General features: G+C 36.2%; 1 protein-coding gene and 1 long non-coding RNA gene across 6 annotated transcripts; one reads left to right on the top strand and one right to left on the bottom strand.

Moving 5' to 3' along the window:
- Positions 1 to 1097: 1097 nt before the first annotated feature.
- SPPL2 (SIGNAL PEPTIDE PEPTIDASE-LIKE 2) lies at positions 1098 to 5107 on the bottom strand. The gene is made up of 14 exons (XM_079083973.1): positions 4700 to 5107; positions 4008 to 4166; positions 3744 to 3855; positions 3535 to 3654; positions 3308 to 3459; positions 3038 to 3220; positions 2918 to 2952; positions 2622 to 2778; positions 2493 to 2546; positions 2273 to 2365; positions 2034 to 2176; positions 1868 to 1938; positions 1674 to 1757; positions 1098 to 1346 (listed from the first exon to the last, which is right to left on the bottom strand). The coding sequence occupies exons 1-14, from the start codon at positions 4838 to 4840 to the stop codon at positions 1228 to 1230; spliced, it is 1623 nt and encodes a 540-aa protein (XP_078940099.1). The 5' UTR covers positions 4841 to 5107; the 3' UTR covers positions 1098 to 1227.
- A 15686-nt stretch (positions 5108 to 20793) lies between these two features.
- LOC145165263 (uncharacterized) lies at positions 20794 to 24928 on the top strand. Of its 5 annotated transcripts, XR_013739995.1 has the most exons (5): positions 20795 to 21166; positions 21454 to 21507; positions 21581 to 21632; positions 24340 to 24443; positions 24764 to 24928. It is a non-coding gene; the product is annotated as an uncharacterized LOC145165263 (long non-coding RNA). The 5 variants fall into 5 exon arrangements; XR_013739993.1 differs by lacking the exon at positions 24764 to 24928 and having other exon boundaries at positions 20794 to 21166; positions 21576 to 21632; positions 24340 to 24624; XR_013739992.1 differs by lacking the exon at positions 24764 to 24928 and having other exon boundaries at positions 21586 to 21632; positions 24340 to 24624.
- Positions 24929 to 27121: the final 2193 nt, after the last annotated feature.

The raw sequence follows: 27121 nt of genomic DNA, 5'->3' as shown, positions 1-27121 counted from the left end.
AACACCCATCCTTACACCCACTTACTATGCTGACCCCTTGATCGATGGCAACGGCCTCTTCGGAGACTTAACAACCAAGAAGAAAGCAACTGGAAGAACCGGTTGTCATCTCCTTCTAGCATCGTTCTCAACCACTGTTTGACCCTCCCATCTCCGAAAAATTGACCCCATGTGTCTCCCCCTCTATTTCCAGTCGTGAAACGCCCCATCTGAAAACCCTAGCCGTCAAGAAACTCTAACTTCATATCTCAATCTCCTTTCTCTCATCGTCGGTTGTCGAGGTTCAAAGGGAAGGCAGCAACAATCGAAGCGGGTGTTTAGGGTGGTGCTACATGACCGAAGGGAGGCGGAGGGGCAGCCTAAGCCGGCGATAGCCGACGATTTCTTCTTCTTTCGTCGGTGGTAAGCAAGAGAGAGAGAGAGAGAGAGCATATTTTCTTTTTTCTTTTCTTTTTTTGATTCTGTAGTAAAAAAAACTGGAAAAAAAAATATAAAGTGCAAATTCGTCATTTTATAAAAAATAAACCAAAATGGACCAAACTCGCAACAAAATGAAAACTTTTAGACGATTGATGCTAGTCCAAACACCCAAAATGACAATTTTCAACATACTACAAGGACCATCCTTGCAATTTTGTCTTATAATCTAAATTATTAAGCTTGGTCTATTTTAATGCAAGGCTTATAATCACATCTTATTTATTTATTTTTAACTTCAAAAGTCAATTTATAAAAATACCCAAAAGTTAACAAATATCAATGACCATATACGATGTAATCTTGCAAGTTACCCTATAAAATTACGTTTGTGTTGGAAGGCTTTGTGTGATTATTAAATCCTTGACCCTTTCACCGAATTACCAAATGTCATTTGACCTAGCAGTATGAGAAAAAGGAGTTGACGGATATGAGACCTTTAGAAAAAGGTTGAAGGTTCAACTTTCAAGTCTCATTACAGACGAAAGATGTAGATTTAGAAGTAGAGTAGTGGATGCATGTTTAAGCCTTTCTAAAAAAACACTTTGTCACCTAGTCAACTGAGTGGGGTGACACACATCCATGATGAATATAGACTAGAGTTTTTAGGGAACTTGTACTACTTAACAAGCCATGATATTCCACCATTGCCATTTTTTTACAACATAGATGGACAGTTGGTTTCAAACTGTTTCACATTGGTACACACTGACTGTAATTACATAACAAAGATGCTAAGATAGTTCACTTCTATTCATCTGCTGCGTGAGAGTGGCCGAGTCGCACATGTGGACATTCCCTTTCAGGTTCACCACTTGACCATAGAATTCCAAGATCCCCTCTCTTCTTTCCCAAGGACAAAAAGGTCCCTGCATCATAGACATATAATATATATATATATATATATATATATATATATATATATATATATATATATATAAGGTAAGGTGTTGTTTCTTTTTAACTTAATCCGATAAGCTATATGTATTATATATGGTAGTTTCTCTTTTACTTAATACATAAAGAACGACATAAGGGAAATGAAAGGCTTCCCGCAACTTTTTTACGAATTTGCCATCATTTACCCAAAATATAACAGTCCTTCATTTTCTCATATATTTCAAGCAATAAGCATCATTCATTTATCCAGACATGATAAGATTCCAAATAAAGCCAAGTTAAAAGTCGAATGTTACCTAGAGTAAAAGGAACAATGTATAGCAATGCTGGTTGACCATGACCATCCATGAGATTGAGTGCTACATAAGTTATAAGGAGACCTGTTCATGTTGTATAATTCCTTCCCATTAGAACATGAACATGCTTCACATCTAAAGCATTCAATGGTTTTGCAGGAACGCTCTCTATTATATAAGAAATCAAATGATACCTAATCCATAAGCAATCATTGCCCATAAGAAATATCCAGCTCGAATGTGCTTTTTCGCTAGCCAATCATATCTGCATTAAGTAAGTGTAAGTGTATGCTTATCTAGTTGTCATGTCATCCAAATAAATTACAAAATGAAAAATATTAAAAGGTGAAATAACAAAACCTGAGGGAAAATGCGATTAATAGTCCGGGTAACAAAATGTCACCAAAACCAATGATACTAAATCCGCCCCATGGATCAAACATGCGTGGTATCTTTAGCAGCATCGGGATGCCATCCTCCCCACTTTTGTCACCACGAGCCACCTTTTTTTTTCAAAAAACAATACCCCAAATTAATTTATCACTAAAACTACTCGATTAGTCTTATGAATTAGGAACAAGCAAGGTTGACATACATACCACAATCATCACACTTTCATGGAACAATTTCTTAGAAATAAAAACCCAGAAAATGTCGTACAAGAAAGCACAACCTAGCAACACTGTCCCAACCTGAGCCACAACACAAAATTGTCATCATTCATAGCTTCACTACTTTTAGAGGAGGTGTTTCCATATACGTCAAATCACTAAAATACCCTTCGACAAATGATGTCAACGTAAAACAACTCTTGATTACCTTGAGATTAGGTACATGAACAATCTGAAGAACTGTAATTATGAGCGCAATTCCCTGAGGGGATGGAAAAACAAAAATATCATTAAAATGATCAATTTGTTTACGTATATTGTTAAGTGGTTGACTTACGAGTATATCTTGTCCGATCCATGCAAACTTGTAGTCCCGATACACTGCCCAAAGAACAGCAAAGACTATGCAGAAAGGCAAAACAGCCAAGGTGAGATATGAAACAGCTCCAAAGAATGGTACTTTGATGGAAGGTTGTGCAGCATGTTTGAACCACCTGACAATTATAAAATGCATATTGTTCAAAAAAATACTAATAAACAAATGTATGGTTGCAAAACTGTTGACATTCCATAAACTTTCACAGTCATAATAATCATAAAATACATGCTTTATATAGAGAAGAAATGTTGCACCTTGATAGCAAAGCAACTATGCATGTTTGCAATCCCTGCATGTAAACAAAATACAGTCTTTAATATTATTATTTTTTTTTTTTTTAATTTAGTTAAATGTTAAATTAGAATATTCAATACCTCAACGCCTCCAATGCAGAAGATGACCACTAAAAGTTCTATAAACCATGCGGACATTAACTTGTAAAGAAGAACCAAGAAGCAAGAAGCAACAATCACAAACAAGACTGCTGATTTTGTATTCACTTCCACAATACCACTTGTACCCACAAGTTTTGTATTTGAGAGCTCCTCTGAAAAATCCTACAAAAACCAGACACCTCATATGTCAATGCATGCCACGTCAGCACTTCCAGCCTCAAAAAAAGGGACAATTAGCTTTTTTTAAACCTCTAGTAATTTATCATGTTCTATAGCTGCTTCATTGGCACTCCATGCAGACCAATAAGAGGCACACAAGATTGTACCAACTGCCATCAGCCATAGAAATACTTCGGCTATGTCAACCACTGGTCTTCGTGGTGAGTATAACTGCACAGAAACTAAAGTGTGGTTTAAAACCTTCACAAAAAGGGCACCATGGTGATGAAAATGAAATTATAATCCAAAAAATGTACTTGATGAACGATTGGATAACAATCTCTCTAACTCCACACCAGCATCTTGTGGAAGCATGACTGTTGGGATGTGTATGTCTAGATCAGTTTCATCAGGCTCACAAACCATCTTGTACAGTTCTGCAGGGTTGCAGAAAAAAAAAACATAAAGAAACTGTTTGCCTTTGTTGTGCAATGTAGACTAAAGAAATGCAATCATTTGGTGCTACCTCTTTGGTTATTTATAATTAGGACAGCTGAAGCACCAGCAGCTTGTGCAATGTTTGCCTTTGTTGTGAATTTACAGTGACCACGTGTCACCATGATGACATCACCAGTAAGCTACCAAAAGTTGAAGAGAAGTAGGTTACACTACTGTTATTCAATTTGTAATACATGATTGATGATACACTCTATTTGTCCCAAAATGAGTTTTTTTTTTTTTTTTAAAGTGGTCCCAAAATGAGTTACTTATAGCCAGGGTGGAAAAAGACCTTGTTCTTTGGTGGAGTGCAACAATCATGAGGGACTGATTGAGTAAGGTTAGTGCGGTTTGCATTTTTCTCCTTGGATACAATTGTAGTTCCAAATCTAGCACCAACGCCAACAAACTCAGCACCTTCAATATCATCAACCCATGTTTGAACTTTTACCTAACAAAACCAACCAACATGAAACTTCAGTTTGATTCGCTTAAAATGCCAACCTATTGCATACAATCAAGCCACAATCTCACTTTAAATCCAAATATACTGTATACTTTAGCTATAACATAACTTACAAATTTCTAGATATAACACATAAACACACAATGAAGCTATAGCATACCTCAAATCAGTATATATAAACATACATGCAGGCCATAAGCCTATAATCTCACTTCAAGTCTCCACAGTCCACATAAATAGTATATAATGAAGCTATAATTCATTTTCAATCTGGAAATGTAACATGCAATCAAGCTATGAGCACAATTCACAGAAATCAGATGGATCGAACACCTCACTTGGTGAACCTATATCACATCCATGAAGACCACAAACAACTGAACATGTTTACCCATAAAAATATAACTATTTGACATACACTGCTACGAAACTAACAAAAAGATGAAGCGTGCCCAGTCATAAATCAAAGAAACATGAACCAGACGACAAATTTAGTAAAATTAAAAAGGGGGTTTTACCAGCACAAAGTCATTCTCACAACCAGGCTTCTTGGGAGCAAATTTGTCATCATGAACAATGTCACCGGCAGCTACCGGAGTAGGGTTACTGAAGAAAACAATGATGGTTGATATAAACCAACAAAATCTCAAAAACCCCATGAAAAAATAGTTGAAGCTCTTGTTTTTTTCACTGCATCACACTCTCCGACAATAAATGGGATTCAGATGGATCTCTAATCTCATAGTCCCATCATTACTATGTGCTTTTGGTGTGTATGTGTGTTTTTGCGGAGCAAAATGCCAAAATCCAGAGTTGCGGATGGTTGAAGTCTTGAAGATGATGTGATACGACACCGTTGGAGATCACTTGTTTGGATCCTGCCGGATTAAAAGCGGAAGATCCGGGGCAGGTTATACTGTCTTCTGTCCTGTCTATTTGTCTAACAAACCCAAGGGTACATGGTGTTTGCACTTTCGTACCCTTAAGTTTGTAAAATTGCCAATATTGATGATATCTAGACTTTAGATAGTCCAAACCTGAAATGTCTATATTAGTATGTACATCTTTTTCACTATAAAAGTCCAATAAACATGTCACGTGATATCTGGGTCCTGGGGTAGAGCAGAGTCACAAATGAGTCGTCGACATAAGTTGACGTTGTTATTGTTAAATTCGATGGTTTAACTTTTTGATATGGGTTTGAGGAGGATTCGATCTTGATTTGAGTTCCAATTACTCAATAATATTATTAAAATTATATTCGATAAAACAATTTAGTTAAGGATTAATAGTATCTTTAAAGGGCATCATATGTGTAAGTTGGCAACACAGTTATTTCATGTAACAGCTCAACTCTTGGCCCAAGTAATAGGGCTCATTTATCTTGTTATGTAATACACAAATACTTACTCAGGGAAGAGAGACAGAATAGATAATCACACAAATTCTAGAGGAAAAAGTGAGGTCGAGGCTCTCTCTTCCAGTGTGGATATAGGCAAGTTTGCTAAACCACATAAATTGTTGTTTCATTCTCTATTTATTTTCATTGTTTGATTATTGTCGTTGTTTTTATTTTGAGTCTAAGAGCAAAAACGAGAATCTTATCAAAGACAAGATTAGTTGTTGTTATTTGTTTTTTGTATTGTTTCTGCTGGAGTAACAATATGTATTGAGTTGGTTTTTTTTTTTTTTTTTTTGACTCTATAAAACATAATTTGTCAGATGTTAAACAACGACAAAGTAATATTAACAATAGTCATAAAAGTGGTCATATTTGGAGCTTTCATATTATTATACAACAATAATTTTTCAAATTCGAAGAAAATGACAAACCCTGCGAAAAACATTCGCAAACTCATACATATGTTGATTCTGACATAAAAGGCATCTGTTAAGTTTTTGCGGATAGTCTTTGTTCTTCACGGACTATATTAATAAAACAGTCACCGACCCCACCTAACAAGACTCGATATTTGTTCACAAGCAACTATATTCATCGCAAGTACTTATATTTTGCTCGTTTCTGACGTACTTCAACCATGCACACCGGAGATCATAGTTTTAGGTTTTTGTCTGGTTATTGCATTTAGTTGTTGGGTCCTTCAAATTGTAGGTCGATACTTAAGATCTCGATTCAAATGTGTTTACATACAACACATGATTATATCATTCCCCAAGTAGATTTCGATTGATAGTGCTTCGTCACCCTTGTCATCATTACTACATGTGTTTAAGATGAACACTAACGTTAAAAAAGGAAAACAAATAACTTACAATGATCGTTGGTTGTAAAGGGCCTAAGAAAAGTCTTAATTGTTGCAAATAATGCCACTAAGTAGTAAATATGTATGTATGTATGTATGTGTGTATGTGAGTTATTCCCCTTCGAAAGCAAGGTCATAAAAAATGATAAGCGGTTGGGTTCATTAAAATTCTAAAGTTCCGATTTTTAAGAATATAAAGTCAAAAAAAAAGATTTGTGATGTAACATCCCAAAATTCAAGACCAAAAATTTCATTTTTAATTAAGTAATTATAAAACCAATAGTCTTAAAACATCCATAGTGTCACCCCATATCAAACCAATATGTCAATAATCAAAACATGTCATAATAAAACAACATCAGAGTATAACTCTCAAAAATCTCATGTGCGGAAATCATGGTGTGATGTGTTGCGATCATGTCGGCTCCTTTCCTTTCGAAGAAGAAGTACCTGAAACCAAAACTGAAAACCGTAAGCACGAAGCTTAGTGAGTTCCCCATCATACCACATAATCACATACTGCCAGACATATCTGGGTGCCCGGCCTACCCTGTTGAGCATACCTGGGTGCTCAACCTACCCATGTCAAGCATATTTGGGTGCTCGACCTACCATGTGTGACATCCCCATTTTCACGGCCAGAAAAGACCGATTTTGTTTATGCTTTATAAAAATCAGAGTACCTCTTTTAATAAAAATGTTGCGGAATTTGTTCCGAGTAAAACATGATAAATACGTTATCAAGGCATTTCCGAATAAAAGTATTTTTTTATTCATTTTAAAACATTTGGGATGTCATCGTCAATACAAAAACATAAGCATAAACAGAACTTACATTCATTATCACTAGGGATTTATATCTCCTTAATCTCTCAGTGTAATGTAATGTAACACCCGATTCCTGGTACGCAGTTAATTCAAGCATTTCTTGTGTTTTTCTCTGGGACTCGACGAGTTGGAGGCCCAACTCGTCGAGTAGAGTCGAGATCCGCGGACAGTTTAAGTGACCTACTCGACGAGTCGGAATACTGACTCGGCGAGTAGGTGATGGTTGAGTGAAACCCTAAATCTAAGGGTTTGCACCCTATTTAAACACCTTATCTCAGCCTCCATCGTCCTTATCACTCCCAGAAAGCTGTGTAACGAAACCCTAGCCATTTTTGTGTGTTCTAAGGCCATTTTGGTACATTTGGTGGTTTGTGTAGCTTGGAGAAGAAGAAAGAAGCTTGAGAGTTCGAGTGGGGGCTTAGAGATTCAGGGATCTAGTTCCATTTTCAGCTCAATCAAGGTAAAATGCCCCTGTCTTGGTCTTCTATGTGTTTATTCATCTTTAGACTTGGGTTTTGGGCACATTTAGGGCTTTCCAAGCCATATTCGGATTTGTGGAGTGTTATATGAGGTCTTGACTTCAGATCTGAGTCATTGGAAGGGTCTCATGGCATAAAGGTGCCAACTTTATGGCCATGAGAGCCCCATGCATCTTGTAGAGCACCTTTTATGGCTTTTTGAGCCAAAGCCCCCATGCATGTGCACCAAGTTTGGAGCTTTACGTATGAAATGGACATTAAGGGGCCAGATCTATGGTTTTGAGGTGTTAAGGCTCATCTAAATCGACTGTATGGTGTTGGTCAAGGATGGACTCGCCGAGTTGTTCTTGGGACTCGGCGAGTCGCGGTGTAATGACCGCCAAATCCTTTCTGTGGATGGACCAGTTGTTAGGGAGGAAAGTCCCGTAGATGTTTAGACGCGAAAAGGGACCTGGGAATCATGGAACTCGACGAGTGTATGAACAGGCTCGGCGAGTCCAAGGCAATCTCCCAATCTTTGAAGATGGACTCGACGAGTTGTTCAAACAACTCGGCGAGTCGTAGACCGGACACATTCTTATGAGGGAGATGAGTCCGCCGAGTTCAAGGAAGAACTCGGCGAGTCGGATGAAGATGGTCCCGATGGATTGAATGAAGGAGAACCCGTTGAGTTCTTGCTAGACTCGACGAGTGAAGTCGGGTTTGGATCGGGTTAGTGGGGCATGGACTCGACGAGTTGGTAGAACAACTCGGCGAGTCAGGTCAACTGGGTGTTGACTTTGACCAATGTTGACTTTGCTTGGTTTTGGGTATTGACCCTGGTTAGGGTTGCATGTTCTGTTTGATGACTTGAGGGTTGTCGTGTAGGGATTGAGGAGTCGAGGAGAGCCGACCTTCACGCCGCGGACAGTTCAGACACTACGCGACATGGAGGTGAGTTACCTTCCAGTAGAAGTGGGTCTAAGGCACCAAGGTCGGAACACTAGTGATTGATAGTTGGGACGATTATCTCTGTGATAATTGTCTGGTCTGGTATTGTTAAGATATGTGAGTATGCTAGTTTGTTAGATATGTGAGTATGCTAGTTTGCTAGTTACTATGTTATGTGAGATAGTATCAGTAGAAGGGGACTAGTCCCCGATTCGGTCGCTAGGACCAATGGGTAGGTCGGACACCCCAGATATGTCTGACAGCATGATTATGATATGATAATATGTGTTAGTAGTAGGGGTGAAATAGTCCCCGAGTTTTGTTGAGATAGACCGGAGGGTAGGTCAGCACCCCATAATAGCTTGGCATGGGTAGGTCAGCACCCCAGAATAGCTTGACATGGGTAGGTCAGCACCCCAGAATGGCTTGACATGGGTAGGACGGTCGCCCCAGAATTGCCCGACAATATGTATGCTATGTGATCGTATGGTATGTGGTATGATGGGGGGACTCACTAAGCTTTGTGCTTACAGTTTCAGTTTTGGTTTCAGGTACCTCTTCGTCCAAGGGGAAGGAGTCGGCGGTGTAGCAGCGCATCACACACGCACACATATGATTTCCGCTTAGAGTTTTCTGGGATTGTACACTGATATTTTGTTATTCCAGATGATTTGGTTTTGAGACATGATATTATAGTTTTATGTATTGAAATGATTTTGGCAACGTTTTGATGAACCATTTTATAATTCACCTAACCAAAAGTGAAAATTTTGTCCCCGGATTTTGGGATGTTACAAGTTGGTATCAGAGCCTTGGTTTGAGGGATTCTGACACACCCTCGGGGGTGTCTGAACTCAAACCGAGGGCTTGAAAGATTTTTACAAAGAAAACGGTTTCTAAAATTTTAAGTTAAAGATTTTGAGAAAGGACAAGGTGTGTGATGCGTGCGACCGGCCGAGCTCAAGTAAGTTTTCCCCAAGATACCCATACTTGTTATGTTATGTGTATGATTTATGATTCTGAGAACTGCATGCTAGATTAGGGCTAAGGATCTAGGAGGATGCCTTGTATGCCTGATATATGATTCTGAGAACTGCATGCTAAAGTAGGGCTAAAGATCTAGGAGGATGCCTGGAATGCCTGTTGTATGAGCTGTATGCTAGGACTGTTTAGCCAGCGGTAGGATAGCCTGATTAGGTTATGCCTGATGTGGTTACTCAATGCACGAATGCTGCTTGCTTTGTGCTAAAGGGGTCCTGACTAACTTTAACTAACTAGTGAGCGGATATGTAACAGTATTCGCAAGCTAGTTAGGGAAGGGAAGTAGGGACTCCTAGTGCAGCTGATGGCGGAGAGTAGGTCGGAGGGTGCCCTAGGAGAGCCTAGGACGAGATTAGTGGAAAAGGGTATCGGTAAAGGGACTTGGTGAAGTTGAAGCAATCCTTGAGGAAAGTACGGATAGATGTGGAAGGTAGTATGGGCCCGTACTACTGGAAGCAGAGGATCCGGTTGGGAAACCTGGTGAGTACATAGGGTTTTCAACCCACAATAATATAATTATTATGTTTAAACATCAAACAATCAACCCAATTACCCATCCCCTTTATCTTCTTTACTCTTAAGGATCTACCCTAAGAATCAACTATTCCTCGTTCATTCATTCCTAAGGATCATCCTAAGGAATCGGCACGAAGTCCATCGTGGCCATGGTTTACTCAATAGGCACTAAGTCTCATAGTCGTCAGGGTTATTCTCTTTTATCAATTCTGAGACTCCTCTCACAACACATGTCAAGGGGTTTAGGCACTACGTTGCATAGTCGCCAGGGTTAAGCTCGTCTATCGACAGTGTCGTTTCCGAGACTCCTCTCACAACACATGTCAAGGGGTTTTTAGAGTACAACTGGTGAGCACACAGTTCAAAACACCTACAGGTTGCGAGCCTACTAGTATCCACTGGACTGTCTAGAATAGTTTGTGGTTGTCATCCATACTCTGCTAGATGACGGGGCCAACACTTGGGTAAAAGGCTTCTCTCATGGTTCACCTCTCACCCTTATCTCATGGTCTATATCACCTCTCATCATTTTCTTTTTGTCACACAACAATTATGTTTAAACATCAAACAATAAACCCAATTACACATCCCCATTATCTTCTTTACTCTTAAGGATCTACCCTAAGAATCAACTATTCCTCGTTCATTCATTCCTAAGGATCATCCTAAGGAATCGGCACGAAGTCCATTGTTGCCATGGTTTACTCAATAGGCACTAAGTCTCATAGTCGCCAGGGTTATTCTCTTTTATCGATTCCGAGACTCCTCTCACAACACATGTCAAGGGGTTTAGGCACTACGTTGCATAGTCGCCAGGGTTAATCTCGTCTATCGACAGTGTCGTTTCCGAGACTCCTCTCACAACACATGTCAAGGGGTTTGTAGAGTACAGCTGGTGAGCACACAGTTCAAAACACCTATAGGTTGCGAGCCTGCTAGTGTCCACTGGACTGTCTAGAATAGTCTGTGGTTGTCATCCATACTCTGCTAGATGACGGGGCCAACACTTAGGTAAAAGGCTTCTCTCATGGTTCACCTCTCACCCTTATTTCATGGTCTATATCACCTCTCATCATTTTGTTTTTGTCACACAACAATTATTTCATCTACCCATGTTTTACCCAACACATTTTGTAGATATAAAATACATATACAGTTTAAATCATTTAAAACATGTATAAAAATCTTTCACCGAGCATAGACGGCAAGTATACAGACAATATGCACACATAGCATGTAATTTACATTAAATACTTCATATCTATGTGTAAGATGAAAGTAACTATGCACTCACCTGGTAAGGTGGTGACTCGGTACTTGGACAGCACTTCGTTATCTCAAAACAATTTTCCCTTGACAAAACCTAGTATCAATACCACTAGGGTTTAGTCTAAAGTTAACCGCGACTAATTAATAGTCTAGCTATTATTACTATTATATAAGCGTTAAGTAACACTCTTATATAACTCATAATAATAGCCCAAATAATTATTTTAAGGTCCTAATAATGTTACTATAATTAATTAGAAGCTATATTAAAAATAGCGTAGGCGTAGCTCACTTACAGCGGGTTTTCTCGAAAACCGGGCTTTGCTTGGAGAAGCGTTTCCGAACCGAAAGACCCTTTTTCTCGGGACTCCGGGAGCCTCGGGGCTTCCTTCGGGTGCTAGGGGGTTTACCTAGGGTTTAGGAGGGTTTGGGATCCTAGTGAGAGAAACTAGTGAGAGAAAGAGGTGGATTTGGAGTGAAGAAGTCGGCAACCCTCGCTGCCCTTTTATAGGCACGATCCTCCTCGGAACGCTGGGCGTTCAGCAGCTCTACGCGGGACGTAGCTCGGATAAGACTGCCAGGTGTCGAGGCTTCGGTGGGGCGACGTGGCTTGTTCTCGGACCGCATGAAGGATACGAGTACGCGCAGCATTCCCTTCCGACGCGAGGCGTTCTTCGGACGTTGGGCGTTCTACTTGTACGCGTTGCGTTTGCGATCCAGGTGTCCGAATCCGAAGGCTGAGCCGTGATCAGTAAGCGACGGCCCAGATGCTGCCACGTCATCCAGTTCGCATCAGGTTTCGCAAATTGCACACTCGACTTCTAAAATTCGTAACTTTCGCATACGAGCTCCGTTTTCGACGTTCTTTATATCCACGCGTAGGCGGGAACATACTCTACAACTTTTGTTTAGACTCCGTCGGCTAATTTTGACTTTATTTTAAATTTATATTTTTAACAGGCCGGGACAGGATTTGTCCGTTCAAAATTCATAACTTCTTCATCCGACATCCGTTTCCGTCTGTCTTTTTATCGTTACGCTACTATTAACGAGATCTTCGATTCCCGTTTAGGTTATGTCAGCTAAAAACTGCTCGATCTAATATTCGAACTTCCGGTTGTATACTGCTAAGCTGAAACTTCGAAAAATCATAACTTCCTCATACGAAGTCAGATTTGGGCGTTCTTTTTATGGACGCTCTCGGTTTAACATATTCTACGACTTTTGTTTAGACCACTAAGTCTAAAAATCTCTCTATCGTAAATTCACTATTTACGCTTCCCGGTGCCGTGCCGGTTCCATCGCGAAACTTCGACGGGTCATAACTTCTTCGTTATAACTCGGAATTCGGCGTTGTTTATATGTACGAAACCCTTGAGACATATTCTACAACTTGGTTAAGATTATTTATTCTAAATAATTTTTTGTTGAAAAGTCGTTTTCGACCCCTATTATCTCTAAATTGACTTGCCCGGATCTACGGGCGTTACACCGTGTCAGGCATATCTAGGTGCCCAACCTACCCTCCAGTTTATTTCAACCGGTTATGGGGTTTATCTCACCCCCTACCACTATCATATAATAACATATCATAAACATACTGTCAGGCATATCTGGGTGTCCGACCTACCCTCCGGTTTATCTCAACCGGCTACGGGGCCTACTTCACCCCTCTCACCACTACCGCATAATAACATAGCATACGAGCACATAAATCTCTACAAATAGTGGCATACCAAACAATTATCACAAAAACAATCATCTCTGCTATAAACAACTACTAGTGGGTCAACATTGGTGCCTTCGACCCACTCATACAGGGAATGTAACTCACCTCAACTGTGTGCCAAAATCGTACTCCTCGGAAGGCTCGGGACTCCTCTCCCTAAAGCATAACAAGTCCCCTACTTAGTTATTGGGTCAAAGTATAACTCTCTTATGGCCCAACTTCTAATTCATGTCCCAAGGCAAAGTCCCCTAGTCCTTCCCCTAATGGGCCTTTTCCCTAAGGTCCAATCCATAATCAATTTAAGGCCAAAGTACATTACTTAAAGCTTTAAAGCCTAATACGGCCCAAAAGGCCCAATACCATAAATCTCAATCCTAGGCCCAGAGGCCTTAATCCACAGTGGGCCATGAGGCCCAACAAATCCAGGCCCAATCTTCTAAGGTCCAAAAACCCATGTTAACCACTCTGTATGCGTACGCGCGGCGTACCTGGCACGTATGCCCGGTGTACGCTGGCCTTAACCAGAAGCGGGAAACTGACTTGGAACGTGCAGCGTACTAGGGGTACGCCCAACGTTCCTGCCAGTCACCCTAAAGTCCTTCTTTTGACTTAATCCATTAAGTCCTAACGTCCAAAACATAGATCCAGGTCCTTTAAGATGTCCCAAACCATAAAGTTATAAACTTTATGCCTTTGCATGCATGGGTGGGGATAAAGACATGATTTAAGTCCTTAACACACTTTGTGACCATCTAACACTTGCATGGTTGTGGCTTAACCATCAAGGCCCGATTTTTATGACTCTAAATGCTTTCAAGAGCTCAAAAGGACAACTCTTATGGGCTGGAACTACCAGAACACAAGAAACCTCAACTATGGAGTCAAAATGTCACATAAAACACCCCAAAACTACAACTAAGCATGCAATGGTCAAGTTTGAAGCTTGATACCTCAAATGAGTCATAAAAGATGCTAAACTCCTGGATCTACAAGCCCTTCTCACGTTCTTGCTCCTTCTTCTAACTTCCTATTCTTCAAAACCACCAAAAATCACCCAAAAGTGCACCAAGTTAGCTCACAAAGCATGCAAGAGGCTTAGGGTTCAATTTCTACTCTTTAGGGACAGTGGAAGCTGAGGGAATGAGGTTTGGGATGGAGTTAATGTCTTTATATATGATGCAAACCCTAAAATTTAGGGTTTGCAACTGGACATGTTACGCCCAGCGTACGCCTGGGTACGCCCAGCGTACGCAAGGCTCCCCACGCTTCGCGCCTCGATCGTGTACGCCGTGCGTACACTATGTACGCCCAACGTACGGTCTTTCTCACAATACCATATATTATACTTAATTAAATCGAATGGAAATACCTGGTGACTCGGATGTTACATGTGATATCTAAGTATTTTTTATGATTTTTAGGGTTTTTTGTTTTACATATAACCTAATATATATATATATAGGGTTAGGTTAATGTGTTTATTACATTTATTATGTGCTAGAATGCACCAATAGGAATTTAATACAATTTAATAATTATTTGATTAAATAAAAATAGATATTAAATGATTTCCATAATTGTATGTATATTAAATGATATCCATAATTATAATTATTTTTTATGGAAACTAATTAAATTTGTCATTAATGTCAACAATAACATTATTTCAGAATGAATTCGCATCTAGGTTTTTATGTATGAATTCGTTTTTTGTTTCAGGACCCACTCATTTAAAATACAATATAGTTGCATGGAATATGAAGAACGAGAGTGTATTCTACTAGAATACACTCTCATTCTTCTAGATATGAATTCATTTTACGAATTCATTCTGAAAGAATATTATTGTTGATGTTAATTACGAATTTAATTAGTTTCCATAAAAAATATTATAAGTATGGATATCATTTAATATACATATAAATTTTACTAAATTCTTATTGGTGCATGAGCACACAATAAATATGTGAAACATTTGAACATACCTCTCTCTCTCTCTCTCTCCCTCTCTCTCTCTCTCTCTCTCTATATATATATATATATATATATATATATATATATATATATATATATATATATATATATATATACTACCTTATAATAGAAATCTAACTATTTCCATAAATAGATTCAATATAATAATAATAATTTTTTAAGACGTTCAAGTCTCTAAGTCTAAAGTACAACTAATTGTGAATAAAATAATATTAAATTTTGAATGAGATCTTTTAGGGGCTGTTTGATTTTGGGCTGACTGGGTCCGGTCATCAATTTTTGCTGACTCGGTCCGGTCAGCCTGTTTGCTAAGCCCAAAATTCGACTAATTCGGTCCGTATATCTGATTGGGTCAATGAAAAACCACTGATTCGGTCATGGATGAAAATACGGCTGACCGAGACAAATACCTCCATTGCCCTTTCTCTCCTTCTCACGCGACAACTTATCTCACCTCCGATATTTCTCTTAGCGCCGATTATTCCCACCTCTGACCTCCGTCCAACGCCTCCTCCCTCCAGCCTCTTCCTGTCGTCAATCACTATCCAGAGACATCGGCTTCGGTGAAGCCCCTCCTCTCCGACAAAGAGAAACACCTCCGGTAAATCTCTCAGCTCTAGCGCCACTGTATTTTTTTACGGTCTATAATATGTCGTTCTTAATTTTGATTCAACAATCAAATTTTCTGATTCACACATTTCTTCTGGATTATGCAACTCTCGTTTACTCGTTCTATCAGTTTACAATTCTTTCTTGCGCTCATCATCTTGTGTCGTGAATGTGTTTTTGCGCTACCTGGTTTATCGATTGGTTTATTCAATTGAATTCAAGTCTAGCGAACCTGATCAATTACAAATGGTGTTGAGATTCGTCTGATACCACTTCTGTCACACCCCGCTAAAGCGGAAACGCAAGGTATGACAGCGATAACAGTTTCATTGCAAAAGATAATGATACATCACCATAGCAGTATTTAAAAGTTTACAACCCATAGCTTCAAAAGAAACAAAATACAAGTTTTTCCAAAATAACATTGTTCAAAGAAAACTCCACAATTAACTTCAACACGATGCAGCATGCTCTATGATGATGAATCTTTATATCCACTTACTAATTATTTCCTGAAAAAGCATGTAAAACGAGCGTCAACTATGAAAATAGTTGGTGAGTTCACAAGTTTATAAAATCGAGCTTGGAATAAGGCTTTTCGTAAATACAAGTACATTGCTTTGATGATAAACAAAGTTGATTGCTATTAATGAATACAAGATTATTGCTATAACGAGAAACGAGTTTGTATGTGTATGAGCAAACAATGAGTCTCAACCAAACCTATGACTGAAGCCCTATCGAGATCTATGCTTATCGTTCCATAGATGAATATGGTATCATGCACTCCAGCGATTCGGGCGAGTGAGGAGTTGTCAATTCCTAATAGCGCTATCCATAATGACCATTGGCTCAAAGAGTTAATGGTTAGAGATAAGGGAAGGGCCTTAGTACGATAAGTTCTCATGTTCCGTGTTGCATAGACATACATAAAGAGACATAGCAATACAATAGCAATCATGTTTGATAATAATCAATTTAAATACAACATGCAAACAGTAGTTTTTCTGGACATGCTTTTCCACCCCAAAACATAAAAACTGAAAATAGGGGAGTGCGTGAATACTCACAATATGCAAAATATAGTAGTCAAGTTTATACTGTGACAACTGTCAATTCAGGTCATTCTCGGACTCATGCATCTTTATAATAACCATTCATGCACATCATGCCATGGCCTAGTAGTATAAATTAGGTCAAAATCTTGCATAAACTAGGATCCATCTAAGACCTAGGGCTAATATACTTGACACTTACGATTCTAGTAAGTTGCTTAACTACAATAGGAAATGCCAATGCTATAATTTGAATGAAACTTTCAAGCTTTGTTATAATTGAAAAAGGGTATAAAACCCTAAAAATAAATTAAAATATTCTAATTATACTTCATTATGATGATGAATATCAAACAATATTCCAAAAACCCTAAAGAGCCCAAAATCCAAATTTATAAATCTTAAAGCTTAAAAACTTTATAAAATTTGGCTATAAACTTCCTAATATCAAATTTTTATTAATCAAATTATGGATTATACCAATGAAATAGAAATATAATTTATCATGCATTAATCATAATTAATTAGTTAAAAACAAGACTTTTAAATAAATCAAATTGCTTAAAGAATCACTTTTATAAAAATTAGATTTTTATAAAAAAATAAAGAGGGAAATTATTAATTTGAATTTTTGGAGAGAGAGGGCTCCTAACCCACTCAAAAACCGGCCATCTCCCCTCTCCCCATGCTCCCTCTTCCCAAAACTCAATCATTAGAACTTCTCCCTCACTCTACCTCTTATCTCTTCACTCTCTCACACTCCACCCTCCTAACACACACAAACTCTCTTCCTCTCTCTCTCTAACTCACGAAATTCTCCCCATTCCTCTGCCAAATTTCGAGATTTAGAAGACCTTGAAGTGTTCTTACTTCCCTCAAGATCAAAACCAAGGTAAACAACAACATCTTCTTCCATAGTTTCATGATTCTACTTCCTTTTCTTCTTAGTTTTCTCTTCTTTTCTGATTCTATGCCTTTCCATGGCTAGAAATCTTTATTTTTCCCTTGTGGTTTGTAGATTCTCACCATAACACAATGCATGTGTTTGAAATGGTGAAAATCCGGGATCAAACCCATGCAAGGAGTGAAAATGATGCACATATGTTCATGTGACTTCAAAAACAAGTATTACATCTTCTTCTCCATTTCTTTTGTGTTCTTGCATGATCAAAAGCATTTAAACCATTTCTAGTACATCTTGGATGCTCATTCACTCCATGCATGTGCTAGAAATCGGACCTTATCAAAGGCATGCATGATGTTCTTGTCAAAATGTCCTAAGGATGCACTCAAAGCAAACATGCAATCTGCCAGATTACTTTATTCAGCTTTGAACGACCATATCTCGGTCATTTATTAACCAAATCATGATATTCTTTTTGTATTGGATAATTCCATGAGTTAACTTTCAAACCCAACTGGTCTCACTGTAAAATATTAAATATCCGATTTTTGGCAATTTTTACAAAATGGTTGCGCAAACAGCTCTTTTTCTATGATCACCATTTTTGCCTAGCATTATCAATGACCTTAAACCCAACCATAAATCTGGGGAAAAATACTTTAGAAACTTAACATATCCAGTGAATGATGGCTGAAATTTCGTGGCTTAAAACCCCACTGAATGGGCTACATAAATTCATAAACTTCAGCCACATTTATATCTCATGCACCATTGCATGCAACATTTCTTAACTTGTTTGGGTTCAATACCCCTATTTCCCTTCTGAATAAATTTCGAACATTTTTCCTTTTGAAAGCCCTCACATGCATGTGATAATCTGTAAAATACCAAAAGCTTTTATTATTTCTTTGATTTATTTAAATTATTACTAGAAACCAAGGGCATAAATCACATAAAATACTTCCAGAGGTCAATAAATCCGGAACAAATTCATGAATGACCCTTATGAAGGATAATGACCCCTCACTAAATTTCATCAATTTTTGTTGCTGTTTGGTATGCTTTCCGATTTTCTTTTTGTTAGGATATAATAAATCACAAAACCACTTTAGAGAGTGTGAAAATTTTATCTAACAATTTTCGCATATCTTACCTGTGATGGATGACTCAGAAAAATAATTTCAATATTTTTCATCATGCCTTGCTATTTTTCCCAATTTTTGGTAATTATAATGGTTTAAAAATAGGAAAAATAGTTATGATTATCCAAAATTCATGAAAATTTACCAAAACATCATGTTGTACAGTAGGAGGTTACATAAAAATTTTGAGGATTTTTCTCCACTGTAAACTATTTTTCTCTTAATTTCTAAAGTTAATTACACTTAAATTCACATAAATGCCCAAAACCGGATTATACAATATGAAGACCACTTTTGGTATTTTTCCCAGGTTATATATACTGTAAATGATGTTACAAAAAATTTTGGTAAATTATTTTAACTGTTTAATATTATTTCTTCAATTAATGATTATTTAAAGGAATAAAACAAGGAAAAATAGAAATACCCACTGAAAAATATCTTTTATATTTTTCCCAGCCTATTTATGTACAATAACAGTTAATTAAAAAGTTTGGATAATTTTGGAAACTGTTTTCTATTTATTTTAATTTTTATTGGAATAAATGCTCAAAAATCATAAAATATAATTAAACAGCTTGGAAATCCATTTTTATAATTTTCCCAGCTTAGTATTGTGTAATAACAGTTAAATAAAAAGTTTGGGAATTTTTATCCTTTGAATGCTATTTTCGTAAATTTATGTTGTAATAAGGACTTAAAAATTTAGAAAATTTATATTCCAATGTGGTAATTAATCGCACGATTTGTAGAATTTCATTATTTCAGAAAAAGTGTAACCAATTAATATAAAATCAAATACTAAAACATAAATTGGCATTTCACTATATGTAGAATTTAGTATATTAGCATTAGATTTCGACATGGAAACTCACTAGTGTGTGTTTGATGTCGTAGGATCCCGGTAGTAAGACGTTGGTGCATTCCGAAGTACCCCTTGTACCTACTCGAAACGTTGTGAGTATTCACCACTCCCATATTTTTGGTTTTTTACGTTTTGGGGTGGAAAAGCATGTCCTAAACTATTTATGATGCAGTAATGTGGCTGTGAACAATTTATGAAGATGGTTTTAAATTTGTTCAATACTTGATAGGTTAAAGAAGACGTGGTGTAAAGAAAAGTCAAAGATGTGCTCTTGGTCAAAATTGAGTATCTCATGACTTTAGATCCATATTCATACACATCGTAATGAGTTAGTGAATGAGATCAAAATCAAATCAATGGAAACTGTTCTTGATAAAAAGAACATTTTGATAGTCTTTTATTTATGTTTTGAAGCAACAGATGATGGTAGCAACATAAAAGTATATGAAACTGAAGTTTGGGTGCAGCATTGGAATAACTTGAAGAAGATGCAAGAATTTAAGGCTTTTGATGATCCAAATGTCTAGAAGTTAGTAGGCGTTAATTTGATAAAAGTGCTCATTAATGAAGTTGTAGTTGGTTTTTGTAAACAATTACAATTTCAATATGAAATGTCTAGAAGTTAATTGGTGTGTTATTGATTTGTTTTGTTATTTAAGGCATTTTGATGAGCATGGGTATTTTGGGTATAAAAATATTATGTGTGTTTGGTTTTAAATGTTGAATCAAATTTTATATGTGGAATGGTTTTTGAGAGAATAACCTTTTTTGTGTTTTACTTGAGCCATTAACCCAATTAATTATTACAAAAAATGTTTTTGAGGGTAATATAGTCATTTTGTATAGTCAGATAGATGAAAAATCAAACAACAAGTTTCAGTGAGAAGTTAACTTCAGAGTTTCTAATCCAGTCAGCTTCTAACCAAGTTAACTCTAACAACAAGTAGCTATCAAACAACCCTCGGTCCCCCATTGTAATTAAAGCCTCATATCTCGGTCCTCTCCGTCTCCAGATTTTTAGCTCTACCTCTCAACGCCTTTCTCCTGTATAATTGGCTTCCTCCTGCCCTGACTTTCACCATTGTTCCCCACTGGCTCCGTTTCTATGAAATCGCCTCTGGCTCCCTCAATAATTAAATCTCTCCCTTCCTTCTCTCTATTTCATCCTCCCGCACCATCATTTTACATTTCAAAAATTGAAATAGAAGTTCTCATTCTCTCTAAATCCTCTCCAGAAACCCTAAGCCAGCATACCATCCACCTCAAAGCCGCCATCACTCTCCTTTAACTTTACCTCCAGGTCTCTCTTATCAGATGGATGAAGATGGTCATCCGTGCAACTCACTCGACTCAAAAGAGGTAAAACTGCTTTATTATCTCTTTTTATTTATGTGTTTGGTGCTTCGAATGGAATGGATACTAATCGTAAACCCCGCTATTGACCTGACCAAAATCTAGATCTGACCAATATCGACCTAACACCGTCGTCCCCCCACAATAACCCTCTCTATTTCTTTCTAATAGCACCGCACGACACCTATATCCACAAACAGACCACCATACTCTCTCTATGTCTATGCACAAGGACCTCTGCACTTTACTTTTCTCTCTAAACCTTCTTTCTAAAAAAACGTAATCTAACACAGCATCATCGACGCTCTTCCCTCCTTCTCTCTAGAGCCACGAACTCTGACAACAATGTAAGATTTGGGTTTGATTTTGTTTTCATTTGTTATTTTGTCTAATATCATGAATGGCTTTTGGTAAGGCTAGCCCAGGCGGAAGATCCGACAACGAATTGTCCTCTCTTTCACTCACTGTCAAGGTAACCCTTCTCTCTGTTTTCATTTGTTTGTTCACAATTATTTTTTTGGCTCTCACAAATGGATCCCTTTCAAAAGTTTGATAATCAGTTCCTTTTTTGGTATTGTTTGATGTATACTTCAATTAGTCTAGAATAGCCTGACAAGCTCCTAACTTAAGAATTTTGTAAATGTAATTTTAGAACTAATTGTTGAAAAATCTCATAGGTCTAATATTCTCATATGTCTAATGTTCTCAAATTCTATTGTGCGATTTCTTTTTTATATGTACTCATATATCAATTATGTGTTCAGGTTGTTTAGTTTTTGTATTACCTATCAATGATATTACCTCTAACTTTCTTTTGTTTCTGAGAGATGATTCATCCATTAAAGGAGTTGTTTCAGACTTTCAATTTAGTTTCAAGATTCAATATAGACAAAACCTCAAAAATGGTCCCTGTGGTTTCCGAAAATATCAAGTTTAGTCCCTAAGTTCAAAAAACCTCACGGATCGTCCCTGTGGTTTCAAAACTTTTAATGTTTAGTCCTTCCGCCTAACTCCGTCAGCTTTCTGCCGTTAAGTGAGGGGCATTTTCGTCATTTCAATACCCAAGGACTATTTATGAGGTTTTCTCTATTAAAAAAAAAAGAAAAAAATATAATTATTTAATTAAAGGGCCCCACCTCTCTTTCTCTCTCTCTCTCACACACTTTTCCTTCCTCGCCTATTCTTCTTCGCCGGAGCTAAAAACAAACAACAGTTCTCTTGTTTCACTTGAAGCAGCTTCCAGCCACCCGATCCTTGTCATTCTCGTTGATTGTTGTGTTTGTTAATGCCTCTGGAAAGGGTGGAGTTAGGTACCGAGTCTAAGTACAAACAACGTTGATGGATTAGGCTGAGGAAAGTTGTTCGCCATCACCCCTTCTTTGACTTGGGCTACTCCGGCAGTGAAACTCGAAGGGAGGGGGCACCTGCAGTCCCCGATCAAAGTAGGGTGTTTGGGGGTTGAGCTTCGACGGGAAAGGTGGAGAGGGGGTTAGATCTGAGGCGGCAGTCCCCATTCTTCTGCTTCGTTTTTCCGGTGAGCCAAGGTTGGAAGGGGTGATGGCGAACAACATCGATTCTGCTTAAAAGAGTTGTTGAATTCTCTCCCTAACAGTTTCTCTTCTTCCTTGTTCGAAGATTATTGGAGAGACCTGCTCTCGCCAGACCGTCGCCGCCACCACCGGAGGAGCTGCCTCTCTATCATAAATTTGTAATGCTACCCTCCCTTGGAATCAACTAAATTCGATTCTGCTAGTATCATACAATAAACCATTTCCTATGAATAGAAAAGGGAATGGCTGATTCTAGTGTCATGGGGTTTTTCAGTACAGATTGTAAATGGAAAATGGAATCCCCTGAACGATTTGATACTATTGTGGTGTTAAAGAAGGAAGATAGTCTTAACCTGATAAATCCTTGTGAACCCCTCAAAGTTTTTGATGAAGATGATGAAATATGAAACAAATTGAATAAGGATTTGAAAGAATGGTAATCAGATTATGTTTTTTTACCTGATACCCAATTGGAGATTAAGCATCTCGATCTAATTCTATGGCGTCCTTGTACAACATTTATCGAGATTCCAATTTTGTTAAAAGTGTGTTTGTTGGTGTGAAATGTATCTGGGTTTTTTTTACGAAGAAGATGATCGTGTGTATGAGAGAGAGAGAGAGAGAGAGAGAGAGAGAGGCCCTTTTATTAAATAATTATATATATATATATATATATATATATATATATATATATATATATATTTTAATAGAGAAAACCTCATAAATGGTCCCTGGGTATTGAAATGACGAAAATGCCCCTCACTTAATGGTAGAAAGCTGATGGAGTTAGGCGGAAGGACCATTTGTTAAAAGTTTTGAAAGCACAGGGACGATCCGTGAGGTTTTTTGAACTTAGGGACTAAACTTGATATTTTCGGAAACCACAGGGACCATTTTTGAAGTTTTGTCTTCAATATATTAGCATTCAATAGGCTATGTGAAAAACAAAAAGGGTAAAATTTTCTCAAATGCCTATCACTACTTATGTTTAAACCAAATTCAATGATCATCAAGTCCTTCATCATCTATAGGTAAATCCAACAAAAGCCTCCTTCCTAAATTAATTTTCAAATTTAAAAACAGAAGTTTAGAGATTGAAAAGGCTCCATTCACCCTTGGTGGTTCACCATCAGACATGAGAAATAGGGCTAAAATGTCAATATTCAAGAACTTTACAAAACTATTTATACCCAGAATTAACTCCAATTACTCACTCAAATGTCAGAACTTAGGTTTTGTGTTGGTGGTAGCAAAAAATCTTCTACACTACAATAGATATATGTTCCTTACGCATAACACCGATTCTGGCAATTTGAGTCCCTAAAAAGTGTTTTCCTGCAAGTTTTATTGTTATTTAGAAGGCACCTTACCAATTTGGTCTTTGTGTCATCTAAGTTAGCAGCCTGGCAGTTCAAAGTTTAAAATGATCATTCTGACCTTGGACAAAACTGAAAAAATAGTAGACCACAATAATCAGTTTTAGAATCTTCTTTTATTTTTAATTAAGATTTATATAATTTTTATAATTGCATATTATTTTTGAAAATTTAGTTTTAAAATTTCAAAAATGAGTTAGGACCAGAAGTGCAATTTACTTAATTATCTATTAATTATTGTTTCAACTTAAAGCATGCAGGGCCATGATCTTCTTGAATTTGCAAGAGAATCAGTTGTAGGAAGATGATGATGGAGCCACAAGGAAAGATGCTGCTCTTTGCTGCTGTAAATTAGTTGTAAATTCTTTCTCAATTACCACCTTCAGTCCCACTAGATCCAGTTATGTTGGAGTTTCTTGATTTTTGAGTTAATTTTTTTAGCTTTTAATGGATTCTATGTGTAACTGAATCGGGGTTTTGTTGTAACCTGATCGACAAGTCTTCTCTAATATTCTGAGCAACATGCATTGATTATACATATATTTCCCATATATTCTTTTGCTTGACAGATGTGGTTTGTCTTTGTTTTGCCCTTTCAAGGGTTGTTGGTTCTAGATTAAATGTATTTCAGATCTGAATGTAGAATGATTCTAAATTTTTTGTTATGTATGTTGCAGGTCTCCAAGTTCATCGAGAAAAAGGTTCAGGCAGGTTTCATATCCAAGTTGAAGATATTTTTTTATTTTATTTTATGACTTTATTAGATTTTTTTTCTAATCTTTTTCTATATTACTTTGTCATAATTTATTATTTAAAGTTCAAGTTGATTGTTTGCGAGTTTATTTGTGTAGGGTGTTCTAGATTTAGAAATGAAATGAATATTTTATTTATAATAATTTATGATTTATATAATTAGATGAATGTTAGTTAAAAAATAAGCACAGTTTTATAAATTTGTGATTACATGTGATCTTAAATTTATTCACTTTATATTATTTTTTGAATACAAGAATATTGTTATCTGAGTTTTTAAAAGTTCAAATTTTAACAAACATAACATTTATTTATTGTAATAACATTTGCAAGCTAAAATCCAATTCAAGTTTTCTGTCATGACATTTTTAATTGTACGTTTTAATCACTATAATATCTATCATTTTAGTTAGAAAAATGTAAGAATAAATAAAAATATTATTTCTTTTCTACATAAATTGGAAAATTACTACAAATGACATTTTTAGATAAAGATAGTGCTTTTTGGTAAACTTTTAATTAAAAAATGTATTCATAATTAACCTTAAATATTATAACATCTATATTTTTAATCCAAATACAAACGTACTTTGTATTTTAACAGAAACAACTTATTTATATATCTTTAAATCAAAACAAGTTCATATGTTTATAAATTAAGTTATTAGTATTTTTTGGTTTATTTGCTATATTTTTTTAAAACTTTTATCTTATATATAGTTTAAATAGTTACTTATAACACTTGAACAAATAGATATAATATTATTATTATCTTGTGGTTAAGAATAAAAAATATCAATGTTTATATCTAACATCATGTTGAAAAAAAATACTAAGGAAATATAAGGTACATGGATCTTATTATGGTTTCAATAAAACAAAAGTTGGAACTTAAAGTTAAATCATGATAAGAGCAAATCTTATGTAAATATATCAAGAGCATGGTAATTATAAAAAAAATAATAAAATTAATTCTGGAGATTATTATTACATTGTTTTTAATTATTATATTAGTTTTATTCTACCTCTGAAATAAATAAAAGAAAGTTAATTAGTAAGAAAAAAATACATTTGATTCTTATGGTTTTATCATATTTTATGAAAGCTTTTATAACATGCTATAGATTAAATACATTTAGATATTTATTAGTTTAGTTATAAACATAGAGTATTGATAGTGATTTATTGAGTTTAATATTTTTAGTGCAATATGAATTAATTATAAATATATTATATATACATACACTTTTCTTTAAATACTTATATAAATTATTATAATAAGCCTTATTAATACAAAAATAAAAGGAATGAATTTTACCACACCGGAAACAAAACACAAAAAAACAAAAAAAAACCGATAAATAATTTAATATTTAACTTTTTACATGTTTATGTCATTCATATTCTCGCAAAAAAAGGTAACACTTTTTATGTTAAATGTAGTTAATTATTTATATATTTAATATAACATATTTTCACATTTTCAATTTGAAATGACACAAATAAAATGGAAATTTATCATCATCTCAACATTATTCGATGAAATGAAATTAATCACCGTCCATTCGGAGATAAAGAGTAATCGACAAGAATTACTATTTGCTGCTTGTCTAGAGACAACTGGTCGCCGAAAAGAACAAATCTCTAGAATGAAAGAAACCGAATGGAAACAATTTGACGGCCGACAAATGATAACATTCACCGAAAGGAAGTTATGCACAAATTGCAAAAAAAATTGATGTCCACCGAAGCGAACTAAGTGCCGGTAGGAAACTAATAGCCGAAATGAAACAAATCGTCGTCGCCGTATCGCGCTGGTACACTACTAGTATATATATATATATATATATATATATATATATATATATATATATATATATATATATATATATATATATATATATATATATATATATATATATGTCAACGGAATTAAATTAGAGTGTAATAACTTAAAAAAAGACAAACAAAATATTATTGATGGCATTTTATGACATTTCGCTTGAGATTTAACATTTCACCTTGCTAACATAAATTGTTAATAAAAAAAACACAAATTAAAATACAAATAATACGAATCTTACTATATCAAGTATCAGTATATTAAGAAAAAAGGTCAGCATCACCATAATGATGTCTTTATCATAGGACATCATAATTTACTTTCAATATATTAGTAAGACGGATTCATATGGGATATACAAAAATGACAAAAGATTTTGATTGTTTTGAATAAGACTTCAAAGGTTATAAACGTGTTCGATGCGTAGTTTTGGAAATTT

The sequence above is a fragment of the Lactuca virosa genome, chromosome 3, assembly GCF_052849685.1.
Source record: "Lactuca virosa cultivar CGN04683 chromosome 3, Lactuca_virosa_CGN04683_v6, whole genome shotgun sequence".
In the NCBI taxonomy this organism is placed as follows: Eukaryota; Viridiplantae; Streptophyta; class Magnoliopsida; order Asterales; family Asteraceae; genus Lactuca; species Lactuca virosa.
Note: the sequence above shows the minus strand (reverse complement) of the source record. Positions and strands in the feature narration are given on the sequence as shown.

What these genes read in the sequence shown, in the direction of transcription:
- SPPL2 (XM_079083973.1), bottom strand. Translation starts at nt 4,840, where the DNA reads ATGGGGTTTTTGAGATTTTGTTGGTTTATATCAACCATCATTGTTTTC. An exon ending in TTCATGTACCTAATCTCAAG is followed by an intron (nt 2,366 to 2,492) that starts GTAATCAAGAGT and finishes GTTGTGGCTCAG; the next exon opens with GTTGGGACAGTGTTGCTAGG. An exon ending in ATGAAAGTGTGATGATTGTG is followed by an intron (nt 2,177 to 2,272) that starts GTATGTATGTCA and finishes TGAAAAAAAAAG; the next exon opens with GTGGCTCGTGGTGACAAAAG.